Raw genomic sequence first — 24284 nt, forward strand, 5'->3', positions numbered from 1 at the left:
AATAGTTGGAGGAATATTTGGAGAAATATGAGTGACAGACTTGTTTCTCCCCTTTACTTACTAACATCGACGAAGTATAAGATAGAGCGATAGACCTATCACCTTATGGGAGTTCTTGTTCACATCACTAACGCTCAGAGCCAGGTTCTCTATGAAACACTTTTTCGCAGGCACAGGCACTGACTCTACAATCGCATTGCACACGATTACAAAAGCACTTCCTGTTTTTAAACGTCCTTCAATTCCTGAAAAAGTCTTCTAGGTAACGGGTATATCTCAGTGGAATCCTGTTAAAAGGCCTCCCACATGGCCCAGTAATCGATGAAATTGATGCACGAATTGAGAAATCACGAAATAATATGTCCATCAAATGCCATTGCAATTTTTTCAAAACGACGAATCACGTCACTTAGCAAACTGATCCTTCTAGCTTCTCAGAAAAGCTCAAGTGATTTGGACCAATTTTAAACAAGTGATTCAGTTTTAAAGGGTAGCCGAATACTTTTATACGCCACTGTATAGTGTAACGATAGAAGGATAAATGGACCTTGAGAATTTTGAAAACTTTCCCGCAAGTTTCTACTCTCCCTGGGTCACTGAAGTTCTGAGCTTTCGTAAAAGAACATACCATTTGCAAATGCGTTTCCATCAGAATATCTTACCTACCATTGCTGTGTAGGTTCCTGCTTCTGGTACAATTCAGAGAAATCAATAAAGCGCGCAGACTCTCTTTGCCAGCTGGAGTAACTGCAGGGTTCTGTACCACCAATTCACTGTACTGTTCGTGAATAACGTGGAGAACATCAATTAACATTTTCAAAAATCCACGACAAGGATCTTTTACAAAAAGCTGGATATAGAACGCACCGAACAATTATCGTCTCAACAAGTTTCCGACGGCCCGAAAACGTGGGTGTTGTCTTCTTATTGGCAGCAGCTCAGTACGCACGTGATTATTCACAGTCGACACATCTGCAAACTGCTCAGCATAACGCTAACGAGGGCAGTTGGTCGAGTTGGCGGGAAGTAGTCCGCATGGGAGCTCGCGAAACTTACTGAAAAGGTCCTGAGTTGGTCTAAAAGTATCTCGCGCATCCGACCAGGAGAACGTAAACCAACGGACTTAAGGATTGCAGCGAGTTGCAAACGCCAGTGTGGTAGTTCGGAAGTTAGTTGCTCGTTGCTTTTGCCAGAATACCTCTCAGCTACTTGCCGCGCGTTAACCCGTTGAATATTCCGCCGTCTCTGGCGCAGACTTCTACACAATCCTGTCGAGATTCAGTTTAAGGACCCACTTCCGTCCACGAGAAGCATCGCGAGTCATAACACTGCTTTACACGTGAACCGCGAGCTTCTACTACCCCCTGGCTCGCCTCTTTCACCAGCCACGAGTGAGACTATGACTCTAAGCACGATACGACCAGGCTGCAGTTGAGGAAATCGAGCAGACACGATTTGTCGCGTGGGAAAAGCGTGTCCCAAAGTTCACTAGTAAATCACCGTGCCAGTGCCGTTGAACCTACGAATCGCGCCGATAAACGCGACCGTTCGACCGATCGATCCACCGTCTGCGAGTGCAGCGAGATTCCTCGGTCCGTCGCAGAAACGTATTCCAGCTCATTGTACCGCGGGACGAAGGGCTAAACCCTTCCATTAACCTCGAGCTCGTTCGTCGTACGACGTAATCCACCGAGCTACTGGCTGGCGCAGGCAATTGTTAACCGATTTCTGGGTCGTGCAGTCCCTTGGTGTTCGACTTAAATGGGTCATTCGGGAAACTGGAGACCGGATTGAAACCTTGACTGGGTTCTTTTAAATCGAGCGAGCCGGCACTTCCCACAAAATTACTCAGGCTTCTAAATGCTCTTCGCTGCAATTCCTTCCCTCATTGGCTACTTCATCCAATCTCGTATTCTTGTTAGAACAGTCAGAAATCTCTGTTTACGACGCTCAAGTGCGAACGATCCAGATCCACGGTCTAATCAGCGCGGTCCCCGAGAAGTAAGCACGCAATCGATTAGCTGTAGGTGTTTCATTAACGGGCACGTCGATCGGAATCCAGATCATCTCGCGGGGAATGGATAGGGGCGCATCGCGAGCTAACGCACCAAACGCTCCGATCCGAATTCCGAAATTGAATCGAGTTACTCATTGTTTCTCTCGCTTCGTTTCCCAGCAAATCTACAACGCTGCCGAGAACGCGCAACGTGACCGGACTCCGCCTCAACGCTGGTAATTGCCTTTCGATTACCCGGCGCTGCCTTCAACGGGGCAATTTACAAACAAGTGAACCGAGCGTCGAGGAAGTTGTGTATACTCGCATCGTTCCGATGCTCGAACCGCCCCTTCGAGAGCCATACCAGCTAGAAACCACTTTGGGAGCCCCCTTCTGTTTCCTATCCCAAAGAACAAGCTCTTAAACATCGTTCTAAACGCTATAGAAGGCAGTGGAGCCACCGCACAGTGGTTCGCGAGCCTCTTTTGTAATCGCATGTGCACTCTCATCTCTCGTATTGAAATTAGAACAACGAGGCAAGAGTGTGACATGGAAGCTGATAATGACGCAAGACTGGGGTGCGATTCCGCGCGACCATTTTCATAATCATCTCCCGCTCTAAATTTATACGAAGATATCTGTAACACAATGTACCTAGGAAGCAAGAAGTCAACTTACCCGGCTGCGTCGTTGAACGTCCCGGAGATGCATAATGAGGAGCTCGCTAGTAAACCATCGCCCCAGGAAACTATTATCGTGGATGCGGAATGCCCGGACGGATGCAAACGTATGGACGGAAGCGTCGAGTCGCTTGAACGTAATTTGAGGATTACGCCTGCTCGTATATTATCGCGGGAACAATGGCCGAGCGACGTCGGCGTCGCACAATCACGTACGTAATCCGCAAGGATCTTCTGGAATTCTCTATTCCCTCGCCCTTACCCTGTCCGTCCGCGCGCCCTAAACACCCATTGCGGGCCGACGAGCTGCTTCCACGGAGCTTCCTGTGTAACCTGCTATGATCCACAAGGATTAACTGCCCCCGAAACTTGGAACAAATTGTTTTCGGAGCTCGCCTACTCTATCTAAGGAACTTGCCACCAAAGCCACTGAAATTGATGGGCCCCGATGGATTTGTCTCCAGGTAGACGGATCCTCCGGCCTTCGACTATCTATCCGAAAGCCACTCGATGATAAATAAAGATATCTGCGGCGCGCCGTTCGTCTTGCGATGTGCGCGGACATTCGCAGACGCCTCCTATAAGAAAAAGAAAATGGGAATAAGCATCTCCCTCTGCTGTGGCCACAACGTTCCAATTACGACAGGACAAGTTGCCTGCAAGACGCGAAAAACTCGCCGCCGCAACTTTACGGTTACGTCGGCTGCAGTTCTTCACGCTCCGAGGGCCGGACTAATTTTTCACCGAGAAATTATGCGCCCCTGAGGCTGACAGGCAGCGGCTGCGCGAGATCAAAGTTCGCCGGTGGCTTCTCCTCCGTTGCTTGACGGCTGTTAATGCGAGCGGGCTAGGCGAACGCGAACAATGTCGCGTAATTATCATTTATATTGCTGCTAAGTAAGCCCACTTCGCCCCGGTGTATTCAAGGCATCCCATGAATATTAAAGCGACGGTGGATACTGTTTCTCAGCTGCGGTCACGGGTATATCAACCGATAGGATTCGACAGAGGGAGGATCGGGGGTGGCGGAACAAAAATCGAAAAGGATTTCCGGCGGGTATCAAGGGGTTATCGAGGAATCGAATTTCAGATGGTACGAGTAACCGCCGGATCGTTTGGGCACGGTTTCCACTGGAGTTCTAATCCAGCTATCCAGAAACACGAACCGGCGCCGCGCTGGTGTGCGATCGAAGTCCAGATGGAAATTCCGTGCGATTGACGGAAAATAAATTTTTATCGGAACCGTGTTTCGTTCGTTCGCGAGGGATTTAAATTCCCAATTACGATAAAACTCCTTGTTTAAACTGTTAACTGGGTCACCGCTTGAAAAAGAGCTGAAGGTTGACCGACGGGAAGAGGGGGTCCGTGTGTATTTAAGACTGATCAAAGACGAATTAACTCGTTTGCCGTACAGAAAATGGTACTGGTAACGCAGTGCGTTTCAAAAGCTATATAAGTATACTGAACCCAATTCTCACCAAATTATAAAACTCGCGTACAATAAAAAAGCTTCGTGCCCGTCGAAATCCAGACACTTCTACTTGAAGGATCCACCAGGTTCGAGAATTCTCGACGTCGCATCTAGAAAGGGCTGCCCCTCATCCATCCTTTTATCTTGCTCAGGGGGCTGAAATTATCGCAGCCACCTAGAAATGGAAAGATACTCCCTGGCTGGCATTAAGCCGAGTGCGACGACGGCTTTCTTTGCCACGGTCGCTCTTAGTTGCTAATGAAATAAGAGGGCGGCCAAGAAGAAGCCGTCCCTCGTTACACCTACAGAAATTCAAGCGAAGACCAAGTTCCACCAAGCATTCCTTCAGACCTGCTTCCCTTCACTCCTTGGGTCAGCTTTCACCATTTCCTTCAAGTACACTCGGTCCTCCCATTTGATCACAACTCCTCTGACAATCTCATTATCCCTTTCTCCCTTCCGCGACCTCGCGCCTACTTTCCTCGATCACGTATCGCTATGCGAGCTGTTCCGAAACGTTTGCAGTAGCCCGAAATGGCTCGTGTCTCGCGAAACGTATGTAGAGGATGCTTCACTGGCGCAATTAGCATCGCGGGATTGGCGCCATTGACTGGAAGGGTTTGCCCCCGTTTTTGATCACGGCCGGGCGTTCCTCGCGCTGGCCCATTATTCTGGCCTTTGAGGCTTTGTTCGAGCAACGTGGGCCACGCTCTTGACCGTCGTCGAGCGTGATCCTTCAGCGAGAAGAAGTGCCAGTCGGCTAGTTTGGCCCGCGGCCGCTTCGACAAAGCGACTGGCTTCCGTCTCGAGGCTAAATGGAGCCCTTCAGGCTCCACGGACGCAACGCCTACCGAAAAGGTGTCCGGCCGAGCAGAGAAAGCACGAGCAAGAGTGCACTCGGCCCGCCTGAATTTTGTAAAAAGCCGGATGAAAGGCCCGGCCTCTGCCGAGCGAATCGAATAAGCTCCTTCGCTGGCCAGAGGTCAGAAGCCAGCCCTGCACAGGACTCCATCTGAAAGATAGATGTCCTGATAATAGATAAGCTGATAGAGAAGATGATACTGTTGAAGCTCCCTGTTCTGAATGGAACGCCGTGTAATATCCCCTTCAGAAGCAACTCTTTGATCTTACGACGAATTAGTATCGTTGCTACGCAACTACATTGTACCTATGCTCCACTCCTATTCACCCAATGAACCAATGCTATTAGCTTAATTTGACAGCAAGAGGGGTCGCGCCTCTTTTGAAATTCATTAACGAAACGAGAAAATGTTTTAAGCCGTACTTGAGTCTGCTGATGGCAATTATATGCGACAGCTGTGCACACGCGTAGCGTGTCCTCTGTGTTCCTGATGCACCGTGCGATGTTTATCTGCGAACTCTATCAATCCACTTGCGGGTTCATTTACATACAGAGAAATATTCAACCCTTTCCTTTGTGAGCTGAAAGAGCACCCTCTTCTTATCGCGGCTCTCGCGACAAATTGGCTCGGTTCAAGTACAAAGGGGGATGAACCGATTCTCCTGCATTCAGACTACCCCGAGCACGTATAACAATTACCGTAGTGAAAACAGAGCGACCGTGCATCGCCGAGGCTATTCCTCTCATTCGCGTGTCTATTGTTACTGCTGCAGCCGCTAGTTTCTGGAATAAGTCAGTGGCGAGAATAGCGAGTAAGATCGTGCTTCATTCGACCCTCTCTCGAAGTCGTTCAATTATTAAGGACAGCCGTGAAATATTGAAATTGCAATTAAAGGAGAAATGTCACGGGTTTCGATGCAACAATATTTCGTTCTGAAACACTTGTCCCGAAGGAAACTATTGGATTCGTCAATTTCAATAATGATCGGAGTAGTGACGTTGACACGGTCAACAACGATTTATCGAACAAATTTAATAAACTCATACGTCGAGGACTGGGCAAGGTACGCGTTCGAGCCGAGAGCACGTTGGCCCCGTTTGTTTGGTCGACTGGTAAACCTACCTCAAATAGCGCGATCGCTGCACCCCATGACGCTATATACATTACCATTCGCCGTAAATTAACCTGCGCGGCTCGCGGAGTCGGCTTTATTTCTTTATCGGGAGGTATTCTGGCGTTCGTCGCGCGGAATCGGAATTTTATTTCAGCCATCAAGCTTAAACTCCGTGAATAGCCACGCACCCGACCGCTCCTCCTTTTTCCCGTAGCGCTAAGCCCCGCTGCAGGATTGCTCCACGCGATTCGCGAAATGCCACTCTTCTCGGTACTGATATCGATGAACGCTTTTCCATTTTCTCCGCCGGGAGTATTGGAACAAAAATTGCCCGGAGTTGCAGTAGAATCTCTACCGTGGCAGTGGGAACGTCGACTTTCGACTTCAAAGTGGTGCAGCTTTAAATAGATCAGACCCAGAATGATTTCCGAACAGCTTAACCTTTGGTAGCGTTTGAAAACCCTTTTATAAATGTTTGTGGCGTTGTCAGTGGGATTTTAAGATTAACAACTCAATGGACATAATTCCCTAAGCTTCGCGAGAGTCCGCGAGACCGAAATCCCCAAATTTTTTCACGGACCATCCGTGTTCCGTGGCGTTGAACGCGCAAGAAACGGGCATCGCGATGAATACCCCGTTCCTCCTATTCTCCAGAGAACCGAAGTGCTGCGCGCAAAGCTTCAGACAGCGAGGAAAGAAGCTTTCCGACCGCAAACGCGCGCGTGCTTCTCGCTCTTAAAGATTCCACGGACGTCTTAGGGACGCGCCACGATCGGAACCCATCCCCCGGTTCTCCACCCCTTTGTATTTCTCTAGCCTGCTAGTATTTCCAAGGAGAAACCGACTTGGCAGCCGGGTAATGCGAGGCATCCTTTACACGGCAAAGTGGTGGCGCGTTGCGTGCCGCTCGCTCGGGACAAATATGTCTGCGGAATAGGGCTCAGCTCCAATTCCACGCGGAGTGCCGCTATTTATGTTCCCTTGCTCACGATCGTTCCGTTTGTTCATATCTCCGCGGCCTCTCCCTCCGCTACTGCCCCCATTGTATCAGAGCCATTCAGACGATACCTGAATGCCTTCTTCGTGACGGTGGCTACGGGGAGGGTGCAAGTCACTTTCGAGCCGAGACTGCGGCTGAATCTCACTCTACTTCGTATCGCCATCGTATCGAATTACCTCACCGGGAGGCTATAAGATAATGCACTGACAGAGATAGATTGGAGAAAGTGGCAAGAAGAGCGCGCGACTCGTCGGGCAATAGAGGCGCGCCAGATTCAGCTGCATGGAATTTCCATCGCGCAGCAGTGCTGTATAGTACTAAATGAAAAAAGGAGTCGCAAAGCCTCAGAAAGTATCTGACCGTCTGCAACAATCTTCCCTCAGATTCTTAATTGGACCGAAGCTTGCCTTCGAAGCTGGCAATAATACTCACGTAAACCCGATAGCACGTAGCGCGCCGCGCTCGTAATTGCCAAAGAAATTTCATTATTGTAATCGTGCGTCGAATGCACGATCGTTGCGCTCTGACAACTCCCGGCCGCGCGCGATCGTGTCTCAATAAACCTAAACTATTCTCTTTGCGGCGATACAGTCTATACTTACGAGCCAGCCGCGGCCCGATGAATTATACAACCGCGAGCTGTTTGACGATCAATAACCGCACGTGCCGCTCGCGCAATAATGGTAATAAAGTAATCAGCCGATACACAATCGTTCCGCAACCCTCGTCGCGCAGAACTGTTGGCACCGATCTGCCTGATTCTCGCAAACGAAGAAACAAAACTACCCCCGATCGCAAAGGCCACGGTGGCTGGTCAAAGGAGTCGTAATAACAGCACCGCAATTTCACGCGATACCATGTCTGAACCCTAAACATCGTCTTGAAACTTTCCCTTGGCCACTACCGTGCAGGAACGAGGGCACTCCGCGCAGGTACACGAAGCCAAATTGACTTTCCTCCACTCGAGTCTCTGGGAGCATCTTCGGGCGACCGTGCGGGAATAGGGAGCAGCTCGGTGGAGCATTTAGGAACACGGAATCCCCGTGTGCGCGATAAATTACATTACGAGTGGGTGGCAGGGCAACTCGTAAAACTAACCCAACGATATAGGCGGGCCAAAAGCGAAAGCTCAGCGAAAGCTGGCCGCCCGGCAGGGGAGGAGGTACTGTAGGAGATTCCCAGCGAAATATCGCGTTGCATCGGTGTCTGAGAGCGATCCGTCGATAATATCGGCCAGATTGTGAGCCCGCTGCGACGGGAACGATGACGAACGGCGTTCGACAAAAATTTAATTGCCAGCGCAATCGTGTCCCTCCGGTGGCTCCAAAATCGTCGCAATTCAACTGCCCATTCTTCTCGCTCCCCGACAGCTCGACGTTTCTCGGTTTCGGAGCGATCAATCGGGTCGACAGCAAATATCCCGTCACCTTTCCAACGACATGGCAGGACTATAAACTCGGCTACCCTTGAATCTCGCGGCATACTCTGTACAGGCTTTCATCTTCTGTGTCGATCGGGTGAAACTGTATCAGCGTGCTTCCCGAAGTTTACGACCGAAGAGGTGGTGAATAAAAAGGGGACCCCCGGTGTATAAGTATTAACGCGACATCGGCGTACGTGTACGCGATAGGGGGAGGTGGGCAACGGGGGCGACTTGTTTCAACAGAACTCGAAGCTCGTAATAAAGTACTGTACTCCATAGCGCGGAGCGACGAATGCTGTTCTATTTGCAGACCAATCTGCGAAAGCACTGTCGGCTCCACGCTCCCCCGGTCATGTAAAACACCGCGCAACATCGATCCCATCCGGGCACTTTCATGAGCTTTCCCACGACGCTGTCGTGCTTGCAGGCCGAGCGGACCAGCTGCTCCGATGGACGAGCGAGCCACGCATAGAACGGTGGAAGAATGCTAATCAGACCGGCTCCCTTTAGCAGTTTGCTGGGGAAACATCAAACCGTTTCGAGCCCATAGCGTAAATGTAGGAATTAAGGGCACTTTAGGGGTGGGAGTTCGTTGATGGAGATAAGAAGGGACCTTTTGGTTTCCGAGTTAATAGCGAGTCTGCGAATCGCTGCGATTTATGATACGGGAGTCTACATGCCAGCGGGAAGGGTTAGGGTTAGATAAATTGGAGCTGTTGCACCGTGAAAACGGCCACGATAAGTGATACCGTGCAACGTCGAGCTCCTCTCCTCGTGTCCACCAAGACAGGGGAATGTTATACGAGTAGTGTTTATGAGTTTCTGCCAGCGTGGTCACGGTGAGAAAGAAATGCCAGTTAATAAGCTTGCGTGATGTAAATCTACGCGAGCCAGAATCTGACGCGTCACGTAACAATTTCCCTGCTTGATTTATTCGCTCTCTGGCAAGCAACTGCTGTCTCGGGTTGCTACTCGACGCTCGTCAACTGTGTAAAGACACTTCGCACACGAAGCCTCGTCGATTTCTAAAGTTTTTAATTAAAACTTGAGTCACAGCAGCGCGTGTACGCGAATGCTACTTACCTTTGGTAAACAGAGCGGCGTCTCCGAATTTTTTCCTCTTCTTGTAGCGCGAAATTATCAGAGCGCGTGTTAATTGTCCGTATAAATATTTGCCTGGAAGGCACGCTGCCGCGAAGCAACTCACTCAGCCAACAGCGTAAAGTTCTTTCGCCGTTGCACGACATGCAACTATGTACGTAGGTAATATGATTACGCCAGAAAATTACAAGCACGCGTGTACCTGTCGCCTTGGGCAATTCCGCTTTGAAAACGGTAACATTTCACGCAGCGGGCGTTATGCTCGTGATGTCTGCGTAAACGCGATTCGCGGAAGGGTGCTGCTGGGCGAAACGAATAAGCAGCATTCGCACGATTATGGTAATTAATAGGTCCAACTAGTCGACGCGGCTGTCACGTTCCAGCACCGCGTTACACCGTTTCCAATCTCCAGCACCCTCGAACGCCTGTGTCCCCATCAAGATACAAATACGCCGCGTTCTCATCCCTTTTTCTCCCTTCTAGTGTCGTCACGCGACACCGTTAACGACCGTATCGCGATTCCTAGCTGGCACACGCGTCGACGGACACGACGATCGTCGCTTCGTTGCGTTTGCACGGTGACGTGCTTCTTGGAGCTTACATATATGCGCCGCGAATATGCACGGGGCCGTTTATCGGCCGGATGTATGGGGAAATGTTTAAGCTGCACCAATACGGGGCTTTCGCGATTTAATCCGATTGTCAGTGAGGCTTCGATGATAAACTGTTGCACGATGAACGAATCCAGCACCTGTCGTTCTGTACGCCATAGTTGCGCGCGACTCGGGAATTTACCGTTTCGCTGCGAGGGCTCGTTGATCGTTAACACTTAGAGAAATGGTCAGCCGTGTACACGGAACGCATTAGAAAAAAACGAGGAACCTCAAGGGAAAAGGTGTAGTTCCAATTCAGCGCGAAAATACTTAGTCGATGAATTTTTACAGCGCTTGATAAGAAATCAGGGTACGGGGCCAAGCCGCGTCGTTTCGCGGTTCCGCAACGAGAGCCCGAGGAATAAGACACCTCGCTGCTCCCTGAATTACCCCATTACGTGTGTACGCTCGACCGAGATGGGAGCACTCATTCTTCTTTGAGGAAATAGCGAACTTTCGCGAACACCCTCTAACTCTCCTCCCTCCCGACCCTCGAGCCTCGCTCCACGGTCCTCTGCTCTCGCCCCTGTCGCCCTACCTCCGAAGAAAGTTGAGCAAAGTAGAGCCTCGACAACCCTTCCCACCGCCCCTCCGACTCCCCCGTTGCCCTTGTAGGTACAGGATATAATTGTCCCTACAAAGAGCTTACTGCTGATTCGCGCCGAGTTTCGCCTTGGATTAGGATCTCCGAATTTCCATCGCGCTCTAAGTGTACCATCCGACTGGAATCAGGTCGCCGCGTCGAGCGCGTTCCTACCCTCTACCCCCTTTGCGGTATTGAATTACAACGCGATTAAAAGATCCAGCAGAGAAGGTATTACGCGGGCTATTAATTCGGCGTTCTTTCTTTGCCCCCGGACCACGCGGAGGCGTGCATGGATCTATTGTTGTCAGAGAAATGACAAGTTGTTCGTTAAAAAATATCCAGGACAAAGGGGCGCCGCGAGAAAGACTCAACTAGACCGCGAGCGGGCGGAAGTCTTTTCGGAGGGAGCCACCGGGTCGTACCGCTTTATCGCAGTGGTGTTTCAATTTAGCATCCGTTAAAGGAGTTTCGGCCGCTTTTATCGCGGAAAGTTCCGCGCGGTCAGGTACAAAATAAGAGAAGAAAGCGCGGCGGGGCGGAGCCGTGGAAAGTTGGAGGACAGCGCGGCGGGGGGTCGAGAGCGAACAAGAGGAAAAAGAGAATGGAATACGCGGTGCCTAGCCGTGACGAGGCACGAAAGGCCAACTCCCTCGCCGATTAGCACCTGCCCGTTAAATTAACTTCCTATTGTACTAATTGCCCGCGGTATCTCCTTGCAGACGAGCCAGACCTTCTCGCGATTGAAACGACCCTTTAAGAGTAACGATTCCGAGCCATGAAAGGAGTCCTTGTCATCGCAGGATGTTCCTTCTTCCGTCACTCACGAGTCGAACCCAACAAAATGAACTGGATTTTCCAGGCGGTCTCCAGGGTTTTATCGAACGAACCGCAGGTAGTTTTAAGTCGCGGGATTTCGATATTCCTCCAATCGAATTAATTGGTTTCAACGGGATTTCGGGGGAAGATAGCACCCGTAATAACGTTCGCTCGGCAGCTTGTTAAAAGCTCGCTGGCTGAAGTTCGAAGACACCGACAGATGTGCAACGCGGGGGCGGAACGCGCCCGTTTATCGGCCGTTCCGCAACTTTCCCTGAGAGTTTCGCGGAATAACTTTTTCTCCGTCGGCCGTTTCGCTTCGCGGCGAACGCGCTCCTTCGCATTCAATTTCCTGCCTCGTCGTTTGCCTAAGGCAGGGCGGACGTATCGGAAACAAACTGCAAACTTCACTCGTACAGTTTCTACCCTTTCGTCGTGCTCGCAGGAAAGACTCCGGAGTTAAATGTCCGCGTCACGGAATGCTTCTTTTCTACTGACCAGCTGCTTCAGGGAAGTCGGAATTCTCAGGTCTAATCAGAGTTAAGCCATTTAACAAATATGTTAACTCCTTCAGCCTGAATTGGAGCAAAGCGAGGTCTGAAAAAACTTGTATATTCGGGATATTTTGGGGGGAAAACTTGAAGGCTTTTTTAATCAAACCTTTATGTATTCCACAGGGTACACGTTAAACTACTTGTGGTAATTTTTGCGATGGAAATTAGAAATAAATAGAAGAAATATCAGCGATCTCCCAGCAGCGATTTTTTTTTCTCAGTAGTTTGCGGTGACCACTTCAATTTTGACCTGGTTCATCCGAAATAAAAAAATTTGCGGGAATTCAGTTAGTATATTAGATTATCTTAGCCCTTAATCGTTCATTACCCCGAAAAATGAATTTGCTACAAAATGGCCGCTTCTCACAGTAAAGGTACCGATTTTCGCCACAGAATCGCTCTCGTTTTTCATCATTTTTCATCTGTAAAATAAAACCTACGCAACGGAAATGAAAAAGCCACGATTAAGCTCTAGATAAACTAAAATACTAACTAAATTTGGTCGAATGTCTTATTTCTGATAAACCAGGTCAAAGCTACAGTGGTCACCGTAAAGTGTTTATTTATTTAGATATCGCACTGCAAAAAAAACTACAAGAACTTTAAAATATATACTTTCGAATATACAACCGTTTATTAAAAACAGTCTTCAAGCTTAAAAAAAAATAAATCCCGGAGATACTTGCGTTTCAGCCCTTACAGTTAGGCATAACCACTTAAACGAGAAATCCTTTCCGTACTCACCTTACCCTTCAATCTGTCCGCCCCATCAAAGAAGCCGCAGTGGCCCTGAGTAAATCACCTGTCGCAGAATCACGGTTAATGTTTTATTGAATGCATAATTAGAATGCAGTATTTACATTGATTTCCATTTACCCGGACGAGGAACAGCAATCGGCGCGGAATCACGCGCGAATGTCCGTGACGAGCACGCTGGTTCGCAGCCAGATCGATTCACTGTACCCTGATAGCAAGAACGACGATAGCTCCGCGTCTCGCTGGCGGAAGAGCTGTCCAACGTCGCCAGCGACTAGAAGACTCTGGTCGATCTTCTCTAGTCTAGAAAAATCGTCGGGCTGCGACACCGGAAGCCCAGTAAGAGGGCGAAGAAGAGTCCGTTTCCGTGTCACGGGACATTCGCGGCGCTCGTCCATCCATCGACTCCATACACAGCACTTACACGCTACGCACGCTTTACACGTACACACACACGCACGCACACACACATATGTGTCTTTCACGGTATGTAACGAATATATATATATGTATATGTATATGTATTTATATGTATATATATATAATGCACGTACATACGTACGAAGAAAACGTTATTCACCCATATCACGCACACCAAAAGATACTAACGAGTAGGAGGGCCGCGTCCCACGAGCAGTCAGTCCCTGTCCCCTTGTGACGAGGAAAATAGGACAGAGAGGTAAGGAAGTTCCTTTCGCGACGTGCGTTACTCCCTGTCCCACCCTCTTGCCGGAAGTTCGGAGGTAAAATCGTCGTGGTAAAGCGTCTTATCGCGGAGAGTTCTAGATCAATTCCAGAATGGAGGATAATCGTTATTCCGATCGCGCCCACGTTCCGGGAGATAAAGAAATTGAGAGATTACAGAGGGTACGGCTGCGGGGAACGAGGAGGACAAAGGATTTATCGGTGACTGAGGTCCCGTCGTTGCCATCGAACGCGTCCCCTCTCGCGGAGGGTGCACGAGTCCGCGGTACTCCCTCTCACTGAACAACACACAGAGTCCGCACACAGAAGTATCGCGAGGTGGTTCGTGGTTGATTCTCGCAATGTTCACGTCCACGTTCGTGCACGAACGAGCGCACCGTTCCTCGGGCACGTCCCTCTCGGCGGCGAGCGGAGGCCATCGTCCTCGCGGGGTCAGCCCCCGTGGATACGAGTCGCCCTTGTGGAAGAAGATGGGCCTGGTCGCGGTGGCGTCGGCACTGTTGCGGCCACTGTCGTTGGCTCGCCGGTGATTCACGTCGGGTAAAGGCTGGTGAAGTTCGGTATCCTCCAGCTGACGGCCGCCAGCAGGGACACCAGACAGTTGCTCGCCAAAATTGCCGGGCTGAGGTTCCTCCTGTCTCCGCCGTGCATCGCCGCTGGTTTCTCCTCCTCTGAAACGAGATTAGAAACTTCTGCTTGACACTCCTCCCGCGAAAAGAAGCCCTGCCCCGCCGGAACGGTCCGGGGTCGTGGCCGGAGGGAGAGGGTGACGGTAGGCGAGAGCGAAAGGGGGCGGCAAAGCACCCTCGAGGGCAACTACGACGTTTCAAACGAGCTTGACCGACCGAAACGGTGGCTGGCTCCGAGCTGCCCTTTTCCGTCCACCCTTGTCCCTCGTGCGACAGTCGACTTCGTAGCCTGATCACGTGCAAAACGATCTCTGAAACTCGCGAGGCACCGAGGGGAGGAGCCGCACGTCCTCCACTCGCCCCTGGATATCTATTGGACCTCTGAAATATCGGCAGTCGTTCAACGGCCTGGAGATTTTGTTTCCTTTTACGGACGTGCATCGTCCGACGCCGGATAGCAGGTAGGAAAGGTCGCAGCGATTGGGGTCGCCCCGTTCCAATCAATTTTCGTCCCTCCTGCGAGACCTGCTCCGTCGATTACAGAATCACGATACAGAGGCGAACTTAATTAGAAATTCTAGAGCCCTGTGTACCGTGCAGTCAAAGTCGCAGCGCTCCGGCACGGTATCGTGTTGCATTATCGATTCTAGCGTTAAGTACATTATTTGTCAAAATAAAAGTCCCATCTACGCAAAATCCCACCTGTTGCGCCCACTGTTCCATGACCAGACCGCCAACTTTAAACACCTTCGCGAACACCGCGCATCGGCGCGACATTTCTATTCCACCTTTAAATTCGATAAAAGAAAAAGGGGTTGATCGAAACGAGCAATCCCGTTGCTGCGACCTCCCCTTGCAACCCAATCTCCACTCGAAGCTTCTGAATAATGCTAAAGAAAAGAGCGATAGGCAAGGATTCGGAGTGAGATAAATTGATTTTCCTCACCCTCGATCACGTGAACGATCACGTTCGCGGCTCTCGCGTTACTAGGAGTACACGTGTAATTCCCGCCGTGGTACGGTTTCGTTTTCTCCACCATGAGGATGGAGCCGCTCTTGGTCAGCTCGACCTTCACCCCCGGCTCAGCGTCGTAATTGATCATGTGCCCCTGACGATACCAGAACACGTAGAGCGGCGACTCGGCTGCCGCCATCAGCTGGCACTCCAATCGAAGACTGGAGCCTTGCTTCACGTGCAAATCAGGCGCCCCATGAATGATCGAGTACGCCTCCGTGATATTCAGTCGTACGAAGTTACGTTGCACCGGATGCGAGGTAACCTGAAATCATAAAGCGACTAGTTGCTTCGCAGAGGCGTCTAGACACGTCTCCTTCGCGTAATGACTCGCGAAGCGGTTCGCTTGATGCAGCCACTCAAGGGTGTAGCATTTAGTAACTCAACAAAGGTTAAGCTACCGATCTTTCCTGACCTTAGGTAACCATTGTTAAGAGTTACGTGGGACCGCTTGACATTTCGCCTGATATTTGCGATATACCGCCATGCGGTAGCCTAATACCGTTCCACGGAAGTAATTAAGGGGCCGGGTCGTAACTCGTATGCAAGCCGCTGCAAAAACATCACGGGGGAGCACTGTAGACGCTTCTGCGTGCAACTGCATCTACATACTACATTTTGCTCGCCGTCTTTATGTACGCCGAAGGGAATGTTTCATAAAAGTCAGTGCAGAACTGTGCGCCGCAAATTTAGGGCACGGGGCAAGGTTTTACGGTCGAATAAATGATACGCGTGGGCGCAACTTTGCTACAGAATGAAGCGCCGCTGGGACGAAGGAAACGCGGCTTTTATTACGCCCGCCCGATACACCGTAATGATTATACCTGACACTCGTATATGCCGGCGTCCTGGACCGTAACTGCTCGTATCTGGAGTGCCCAATCGGTGCTCGAATGCATCACGACAAATCGATTGTCGATCGAGTGGGTACTAGTGCCGACGGTTAATAATTGTCTGTCTCTCCGCTTCACCCATGTAATCTGTAACAGGAGACAGGCAAGATCTGCAATGAATCGTTCACTTATCTAGTCTTTAATGTTAATAGGTAGGTACATGTATCGCCCTGTGCCTGCTCTCATTTGTCATGCAAGTTGGTCATTTCAGTATTCCAGATTCACAACCGAGGATCCCGAACTCAAAAATTCAAAAAATACTCAAACTTTGCGAATATGTAGGGGATTTCATCCTGATTGCAACGCAATTTTTGCTTGCTGCCCAAATTCACTCGAAGGGGGTGAAATTAATCCCTCGAGATAGAAAAAAAGTTTTAAGACAAAATTTACTTCTTTTAATTAGATCTCAATTGGTAAAAAAAAATATTTTACAGTTCACGAGTCATAACACAAAAATCGGGAAATAATCGGATTTTCAGGGGTCAATTACACCCCGTTAGAGTGAATTTGGACAGCAAAAAAATGCGTTGTAATCAGGAGGAAATTCCCTACATATTCACAAAGTTTCAGAATTTTTTGAATTTCCGTGCCCGGGATGTTCTGATGTCAACTTTTTCTCCTGAATAAAAATATTGGGCGTCAGGAGATGAAGGGAGCCCACCCACAACTATAAGGCTCTCACTTAATTTTTAGAAGAAATAAATAAAAATTTTCGAAAAATACATAAGCGGTAAAACAATACAGTTATATTTCCTGTGAAATACATGTATATATTTTTTGTAATATTTAGTCATATTCTCTGATGTTTAAGGAGGCCCACTTCATGAGCGGCCTGCAGAGCCCACTTACCATCGGGCAAGCTGACCCTGGCTAGTCCGCCACTGTCTAAATATATAATTTCTAGTAATTCCTATACCAGTTCTATAGAAGAAGGATTGCCTCTGATAGGAGCCCCTGAAACACTAATGTGGAGGTGAAAGAGGGACGCGGTGGGACAGGCGTTAAAAGCATTTGGGCAATTTACGGTAACGATGTATGGGAAACAGCGTGTATGATATTAGGCAATGGGAGAGGGATAGTTGGCCACGCTTGCATCCAATATCAATTACGGAGGCCATTAGTGTACCCTAATTACGGGGTAATTTTCATTCCTGACCGTACTGACCACGAAACTTTACTCAACTTGTCTAGCTGCTGTCACCCGGCTGCCGACTCTTCTCTATGCACCTCCAACGTTACCAGAGATCCGAAATCTTAGCAAACTTTCTCGATCTGTTCTTTCTCCGCCTTCTACAAATCCCTTCGCACGCAAACTATGCCTCGTACTTTGACGTCGCGCTTGTATCAGCAGCCTCCACTAATTCCGCGCAAGGCGGCCCATAATTGAAATTCTTGCCGAAACGACGGGGATCAAACAGTGACGCTATCCCGCCGCCATTAATTTCCGCGCGTACGCTATTTGCAGCACGTCGCAAAGAGGGATATATATATATCGCTCGATCGCGCATTTCCATCCGGGCGGGAACAGCAATCAAGGAAAAAAACTCGTCGTTTGTCTTCCGCGGAGCGTGTTTGCGCGCCGACTAGCTGACTCCTTCGTCTGCTCCAAGACGCTCTAAGGCTGCATAATCGGGCTTCCAATCGGCATTAGACGATCCCTATCAATCACTCCGCGTTCAGCTTCAAGCGCGCTAGCGATAACCCGTTTTAATGCTTAGTCGGCGCAGTAATTACTGCGATTCCATGTAGTAGGTCCGACGGAAAGCGGTGCCTAGCGGATATGACACTCGAGGAACCGTCGAGCATCGTAATCCCGGATGTTTCCTGTAATCCTGGATTCCAGCTGAAAAGGACCCATCTCCTCGTCCCGGCGTGTAATGGCGAATCCAATATTTCCACCGAGTCTGCGCGTTTCCCTCGCGTGTACGTGTGTGTGCGCTGCTGCGCCCGTGTAAGTCTCTGTGTGCATTCGAATCTTCGCGGTTCCACGACCACCGCGAGTTATAGAGAACTTCAGTTTTCCTCGATCAGCGAGAAGTTACCAGCAACTTGCGCGTGCTTCGGTGCGCAAGTTGAAAAGACAAAGACGAAATCTCCGCCGTTTTGACTGACACGGCACACTGGCTGCTCCTCGGTTCACAACTTTCGTTGCATGTTTCGCATAGGTATTCCTGGAGTTTCGCGGCAAACTGTTCCTGCTCCAACAGGGGACCACGTGTCAAGTGATACACACCGATTTTAACAGAACTTCCTACGGACATGCATCTTATCTATGGTTTCTGTTCAAGTAGAGATATTCGACGAGGGAGACGACGTCGAAGCCTCCTGTAACACTTCAATATCTACCGTCTCGATTCGACTGAACAGGAGATCGTGGTTGATATCTCCAGATTAATTACAGGTTTCCCTGGAGAAGGCAAATCGCGCACTGACTTGATCACGAGATCGCTAATTTCCTTTGGCATTGTTGCAGCCATCGGCCTTCTTAGAAGCGAGCGAACGATCTTCCCAGGGCTCCCGGCGAAAACTATTAAAGCCTGCACGAGCACGAAAAACATCGTTGCACGGGGAGAAAGCGGCGCAAGCTTCATCGTACGTGTAATGAACGCGGAAGCGAATCTACGGACCGGAGCTGCTTTCCACGAAGAGGTTCACTAACACCGGCGAGACGCTTAATTGGAAACGACTATCCGCGGCATCCACTAACCTAAACCCTCCCCTATTCTTAATCTGTTCAATGGAGATTGCCAGGATCCATGCGCGATGTCGCCTCGGCGATCAGTGGATAACGTTATGGTCGAGCTTCGTATCTTAGCGAGATCTTAACAAACTAGTTCGGAGGACTAAGAGCTCGTTCGACGTGGCCTTTATGGCTGGTGGAACGTCGCTGGAATTCCTTAGCGGTTGAATTACGCTCCCTCATTATGCAGATCCTCGTGGCACGGAAGCGTGTCGTTTTGCAAAGTGGAATCGTGTATCCAGCCAACCTGCGCGTAATTTTTAATAATCCTTGATTCGTCGGTAACCACTCTGCCTTTTCAATATCGTTCTCCAATGGTCACCGCGTATTCGATTAGAAGTGCAAAAAAGTTTCGGTGGATAACGCCGACTACAGTTTAATACGGTTCTCGGCTGGAGCGTAAAATAAAATCGCGATCCAATTACGTCGAAACAATTACCATCGCGGCGCCCGACACGCCCGACGCCCGGCCCACATAATTTCCCGGGGCAACGTCAAAAGTTCATCCGGTTATCAGGGGAACGGTTTCGAAAGTATTCCCCTCTTCGTAACGAGCAAAGTTTTATTCGTGTCGAGGAATCACACACGAACGACTCGCCAGCCACCTGCCGCGCGTGTATTACGATCATCGTAATTTCAGTCGCGGAGGCGAGCCTTTCCTCAAAGGGTTAACACGAGGCCGGAAGACGAGCTGCCAAGATATTACAGCCACTAGATGTTAGATGAGAAATCTTCCGCTCAGCCGACACTTCTGTATATTTGCTTTCCCTTGCATATTTGTACTGTGCGACAACCGTTCCCTTAGATACCTGGAAAGGATAGGATCGAAAACTTGATCTCTATAGTAAAAATGTATGAAAGAATGTCGCGAGGAATTTCATGTAAAAGCAATGTCAGAACGAATGTACGACTCTTCCGTAACAAAAGATTTAATTCCCCGAAGTGCTTCTTGCGCTGAAAGTTTAACAAGACCGGGTTAATAAGTATTCACCGTATACTTGCCCATTGGAGCAGTTTTTCGAGAACAACGGGGTCCAGAGGAAAACGTTCCTCTCCGACAGAGGTTCACCAATTTGCCCAAGCTCCTCGAGGTAATTCCGTTACCTTGTGTTTTCCACGCTTCGAAATTTTCCGGCGAGCTCGCGCAGCGGTAATCGGTTCCCCTGCTTAATCGTATAATTCCCACCCCGCGAAAGAGGAGATGAGATATACCTTCCGAGATAATGCCCGTGTTCTACAAGCCTCGTCCTGCTGTGCATCTCTTATCTAACGACGGGCTGGCTCGCGTTCAGGATTACGCTGACAGCGTAAAATGCGAAGGTGTCGTAACGGCAGGCGACAGTTATGATCTTTACTGCACATGGTTCAGCACTTAACGCGTGATTTACCTCTATTGACGTTGCGTCGTCCCCTCGTTTCGCGGTTTTCCCGTAAATCGACGGCTTTAACTATACGCTGAATAGCTAGCGATAGATTTATGGCGCGATAAAAGTTGCCGTTGAATAAAGCTCGCCAGAGGGTTGCATTTCCTAACAGACAGTTGAATTCGTGCACGATGCATCCATTCTTTGGTACCATTCGCTTCCTCGACTGAAACAATCTGTAGCAGTTATTATTTAAAACGCAAGCTTTACGAGAAGCACCAGAAGAAAATCCCAGTGTATAGAAGCATAGGAAAGTCATTCAATTTTCACGAAAACGAAGCCTCGTTCGAATGAAGTTACTCCAGAATTTATATTCCTGTATAAGAGACAGGGTCGGATTTATATATAGGCTAAGTAGGCTTGGGACGGCAAATTCTCGGGGGTGGTAAATTTTAGGCGAAAGAAATTGAAAAACTTGATAGTTGACACAACTAGAAAAACAATTCAGTTTCTCTTCATGTAGCAAACCAAAAATAATTCATACCTGAGGTGTCATATTGAATTAATTGCAAAATGTTCTAAACCCTTTTAAATTAAAATATTTGATGATATCTCACGGAAAGGGCGGCAAACGTTCGCTAGCGTTAGGGGCGCCAAATCTCGAAATCCGCCCCCGATAAGAGAAGCTGTACACTAACACGAAGAAGATCCAGGAAGTAAAATTTGGATACATGGTACTGGAAGCTGCTCTAGTGAATCAATCCTCATACTCGCGGCAATATTGTACCACCCTGTAACACCGTACTGAGGGCTTAGCAAAGGAAGCCCGGTAACGAGTATACATTGCGGTAACGGCAGATGTAACGAGAAAGAAGCGTAACTTACGGGATCCCGTTCATTGACCCAGTAAAGTTAATCTTCGAAGACGAATCTGTTTCGAGAAGAAGAACGGGAACCCGTTACTCGGCGTAACGTTTCAATGGGAACCGAAGCTCTACCCGATTTAACAAATAGACCGTATTTCATTATACTTTGCTCGTTGTTACGAGAACGCTGCAGCTCCGTGGCAATTCGGAAAAAGATCCCCCGCGAAGTTTACCGGATAACGAATTAAGCACAGGCCGCGAAGTTCCCGTGCGTTCCCCCTCTCTTTCCCCGCGGTGCGCGAATAGTGGTACTCTGCGGAACAACATTAATCAACGTTACTTTGACCGGAACCCACTTAAGGCGCCTGTACCAGGAAATTCCCGACGGATATCCGCCGGTGGATTTCCCGCGATCGAGCAAAGTATTTCCTATCCGTAGCCCTCAGATCCTCTGCTCAAATGTATGGATGCGGCCCATTAATCTGGCTAATAATATTACCGCGCAAACCAACCCGATATCGATGCCCTTTAAGCGATAGAATCTCATAAGAATTCCGCGCGAATACTTCCAACGACATGTTACCTAAAATTCGCGTTCATTCCTCTCGAAATATCTCATCCCGTACAAAGTGATTTTAGATTAATTTCAGACTCCCTTTGAACTGCTCCAGCTTGAAGGGTGATTAAGGTAATGATTGACGCGCGCGGACAAAAGCTCCGTCAGCGTCAACTTTCGCTCGCGGGAACTTTTCTTCCGCCACTATTTTTACCCTCGATGGACGCGTGCCGTGCTGCTCGCGGTTCGTTGCTCGCCGGGAATCGACTTTCGAAATTGTATTCCACAGACAATCCTGCTCCCCTACTTTCCTTTTCCTTCAATCCTCTTTCCTTTTGTTCCTCCGCCTTTACCACAAGTTGCTAGCAATTCCGTCGACGAGGACGTGCGGGGCTAGAAGATTTTTCGAAATTGATATTTCATCGCCCGTAGATTCGACGTCGCCCTACCGACGACGTTCCTGCGTTCTTTCAAGCTTCTTCGTGGCCTCGTTTGGTCGAGCCGCCCTCCGAAGCGACGCCCCTTGTTTCTCTGTCTCCGAGACATAGATGAATTCATCTTTTATTCATGCTCTGCGTCGGTGTGCGATGAACCGACGGTATACTTGCTTTCTGACGGTGGACAGAGCGTTTTACATAAGTGCCCGCCGGGTTCCCCGGCATTCTTCCCTTGCCTTCCGCGATGAGAGTGCCTCGCGTTCTTGATGCATAATTCGACAGCCAATAAGGCGGCTCGATGGTAGAGAGAAAGTGACGAGGTGAACGTTTATTTCAGAATACTATTCTAGACACGGCTCCACCATCACTGAGCGTTTTACTTCTCCCAAACAATCTGGCAGAGTTGTTTCCGCAACCAAGGAAAGGTGTTTCCGCGCCTCAAAGAAAGTCGATGCAATGAAAGAAATTTCCTTGACAGGAATCTACGACTTCGCGAGGAATTACCATAAAAGCCTGCCCCTTCGACATATTACCGTACAGCTCTGCGATCAGTTTTCCATAAAATTAAAGTGGAGTTGTAAGGAAAAGCTGTTCCAAAGAGTATTGCCAGATCAACAGAATTATAGAAGACGGCAGAGTGCATATTGCACTTCCAGCAGGCATTATTCCCTCGTTGGCGTGTAGACGAAATGCTTTTATCAATTCAGAACGCGAAACGAGATGCACTGCGTTCATCCTGTAAGTAAACTATGATTTTTCGTTTCTCTCTCGTACAACAGTTGTGGAGTAAAGAATTCAAAAGAAGGATAGTAGTGCTCCTCTGCAATCCTCATAAATAACACGCCTTCCGAAGCATATTTCCAACTTTATCAGTAGCTTTGATCCCATACATTTGCTCCGCAGTAGGGTCTGCATATCGAAATTTGTAGGTAGATACGTTTGCCCTCCGTCTTCGTATCTAATCTCTTGTAAACGTTTTAGCAACAAAGAGAAACTGCTGAACTATTCAATAAAAAGTAGAGACGAGGAAAGCGAATCTGTATAATTGGTTCAAGTTCAGTGTGAGCATGTAAGGTAGGAAGTTTGAAGAGTCACTACAGTGACGGAACTCGTAGACATCCGTATCAGCTAGCACAGAGAATTGGAGGACTTCCTTAAGTAGTATAAGTCGACGCGTAGTCAGATATCGCGCTAAAGTGGCCTCTTTAAGATGCTTCAGTGATTACTAGAGTGGAATAATTGTAATTCCTAAATTACAGAGGATGAAAAAGAACCCTACTTCATTACACTAGCAATTGATTAACATTATTTATTATCATTAACATTATTATTATTTGTTATCTTAACGATACTGCATTTTTCTTTCAAAGTTCATGGACCCCCAAGTTGCACTTGTAAAACGTACCAATAACTTAATTTAATTATCCGAAATTCATCACAGAACATAGTACTCGGTTTTGGAAAATAAAAGTACACATGGTGGAGCTTTTATTCTATTTGAGAAGGAAAAATCGTTTGAGCGCAAGAGAGTTTGACCAAAGAATTAGTCTGCCATTCGCTAGAGACATATTGCCTCCCGTGAAAGTCGATCAAGTGTACCACCCAACGTATACATACATCTTTCGAATAAAAATTCGCCGAAAATCCGCTCGACCTAATCTGTTCTATAAAGAAATCGTTCGTCGTCGGCGTGCCGAGTCGGAATTCGATTCCGACATCTGGCTTTCGACGACGCCAACGGGTATCGAAGGAGACTTCCCTGCTTCTCCACGGTCTGTGTACACAACCTGGATTTTCTGTCATTCCTCTACCCCACGGCCCCGTTTTTTTTTTTTTTGCCTAGGGGAAACCCGAACAGAGCACCTGCTACGGTATCGGTTTAACGTCGCCACCCCCGTAAAATATTCTGAAATATTCCTGCACCGCGGATTCCAGCGTACCAAAGAGGGCGAGACGAAGAAAGGGGATCGAAGAATGGAGGGCGAGGTCGAATTGAGGTACTGCGGAGAAATACGAAATTCAAAATTCGAATCAATCGAAAGGGTTGCGTTACCGTGGCCTTAACC

General features: G+C 48.8%; 2 protein-coding genes across 3 annotated transcripts in view; one reads left to right on the forward strand and one right to left on the reverse strand.

Moving 5' to 3' along the window:
• LOC143376367 (tRNA N(3)-cytidine methyltransferase METTL6) overlaps positions 1-13693 on the forward strand; it is a 239151-nt gene extending 225458 nt beyond the window's left edge. The window contains exon 5 of the mRNA XM_076826625.1: positions 13684-13693. The gene's annotated coding sequence lies outside the window, so the exon portion shown is untranslated. The remainder of the gene's footprint in view (positions 1-13683) is intronic.
• Positions 13071-24284, reverse strand: part of LOC143376366 (igLON family member 5) — a 93144-nt gene continuing 81930 nt past the window's right edge. For both annotated transcript variants that reach the window (XM_076826624.1, XM_076826623.1), the window contains exons 4-6: positions 16187-16342; positions 15294-15627; positions 13071-14389 (exon numbers count right to left, since the gene is read on the reverse strand). In XM_076826624.1, coding sequence (XP_076682739.1) covers positions 14250-14389; positions 15294-15627; positions 16187-16342 — 630 coding nt within the window. In that variant the 3' untranslated portion in view covers positions 13071-14249. The remainder of the gene's footprint in view (positions 14390-15293; positions 15628-16186; positions 16343-24284) is intronic.

Source organism: Andrena cerasifolii, chromosome 14, assembly GCF_050908995.1.
Source record: "Andrena cerasifolii isolate SP2316 chromosome 14, iyAndCera1_principal, whole genome shotgun sequence".
NCBI lineage: Eukaryota > Metazoa > Arthropoda > Insecta > Hymenoptera > Andrenidae > Andrena > Andrena cerasifolii.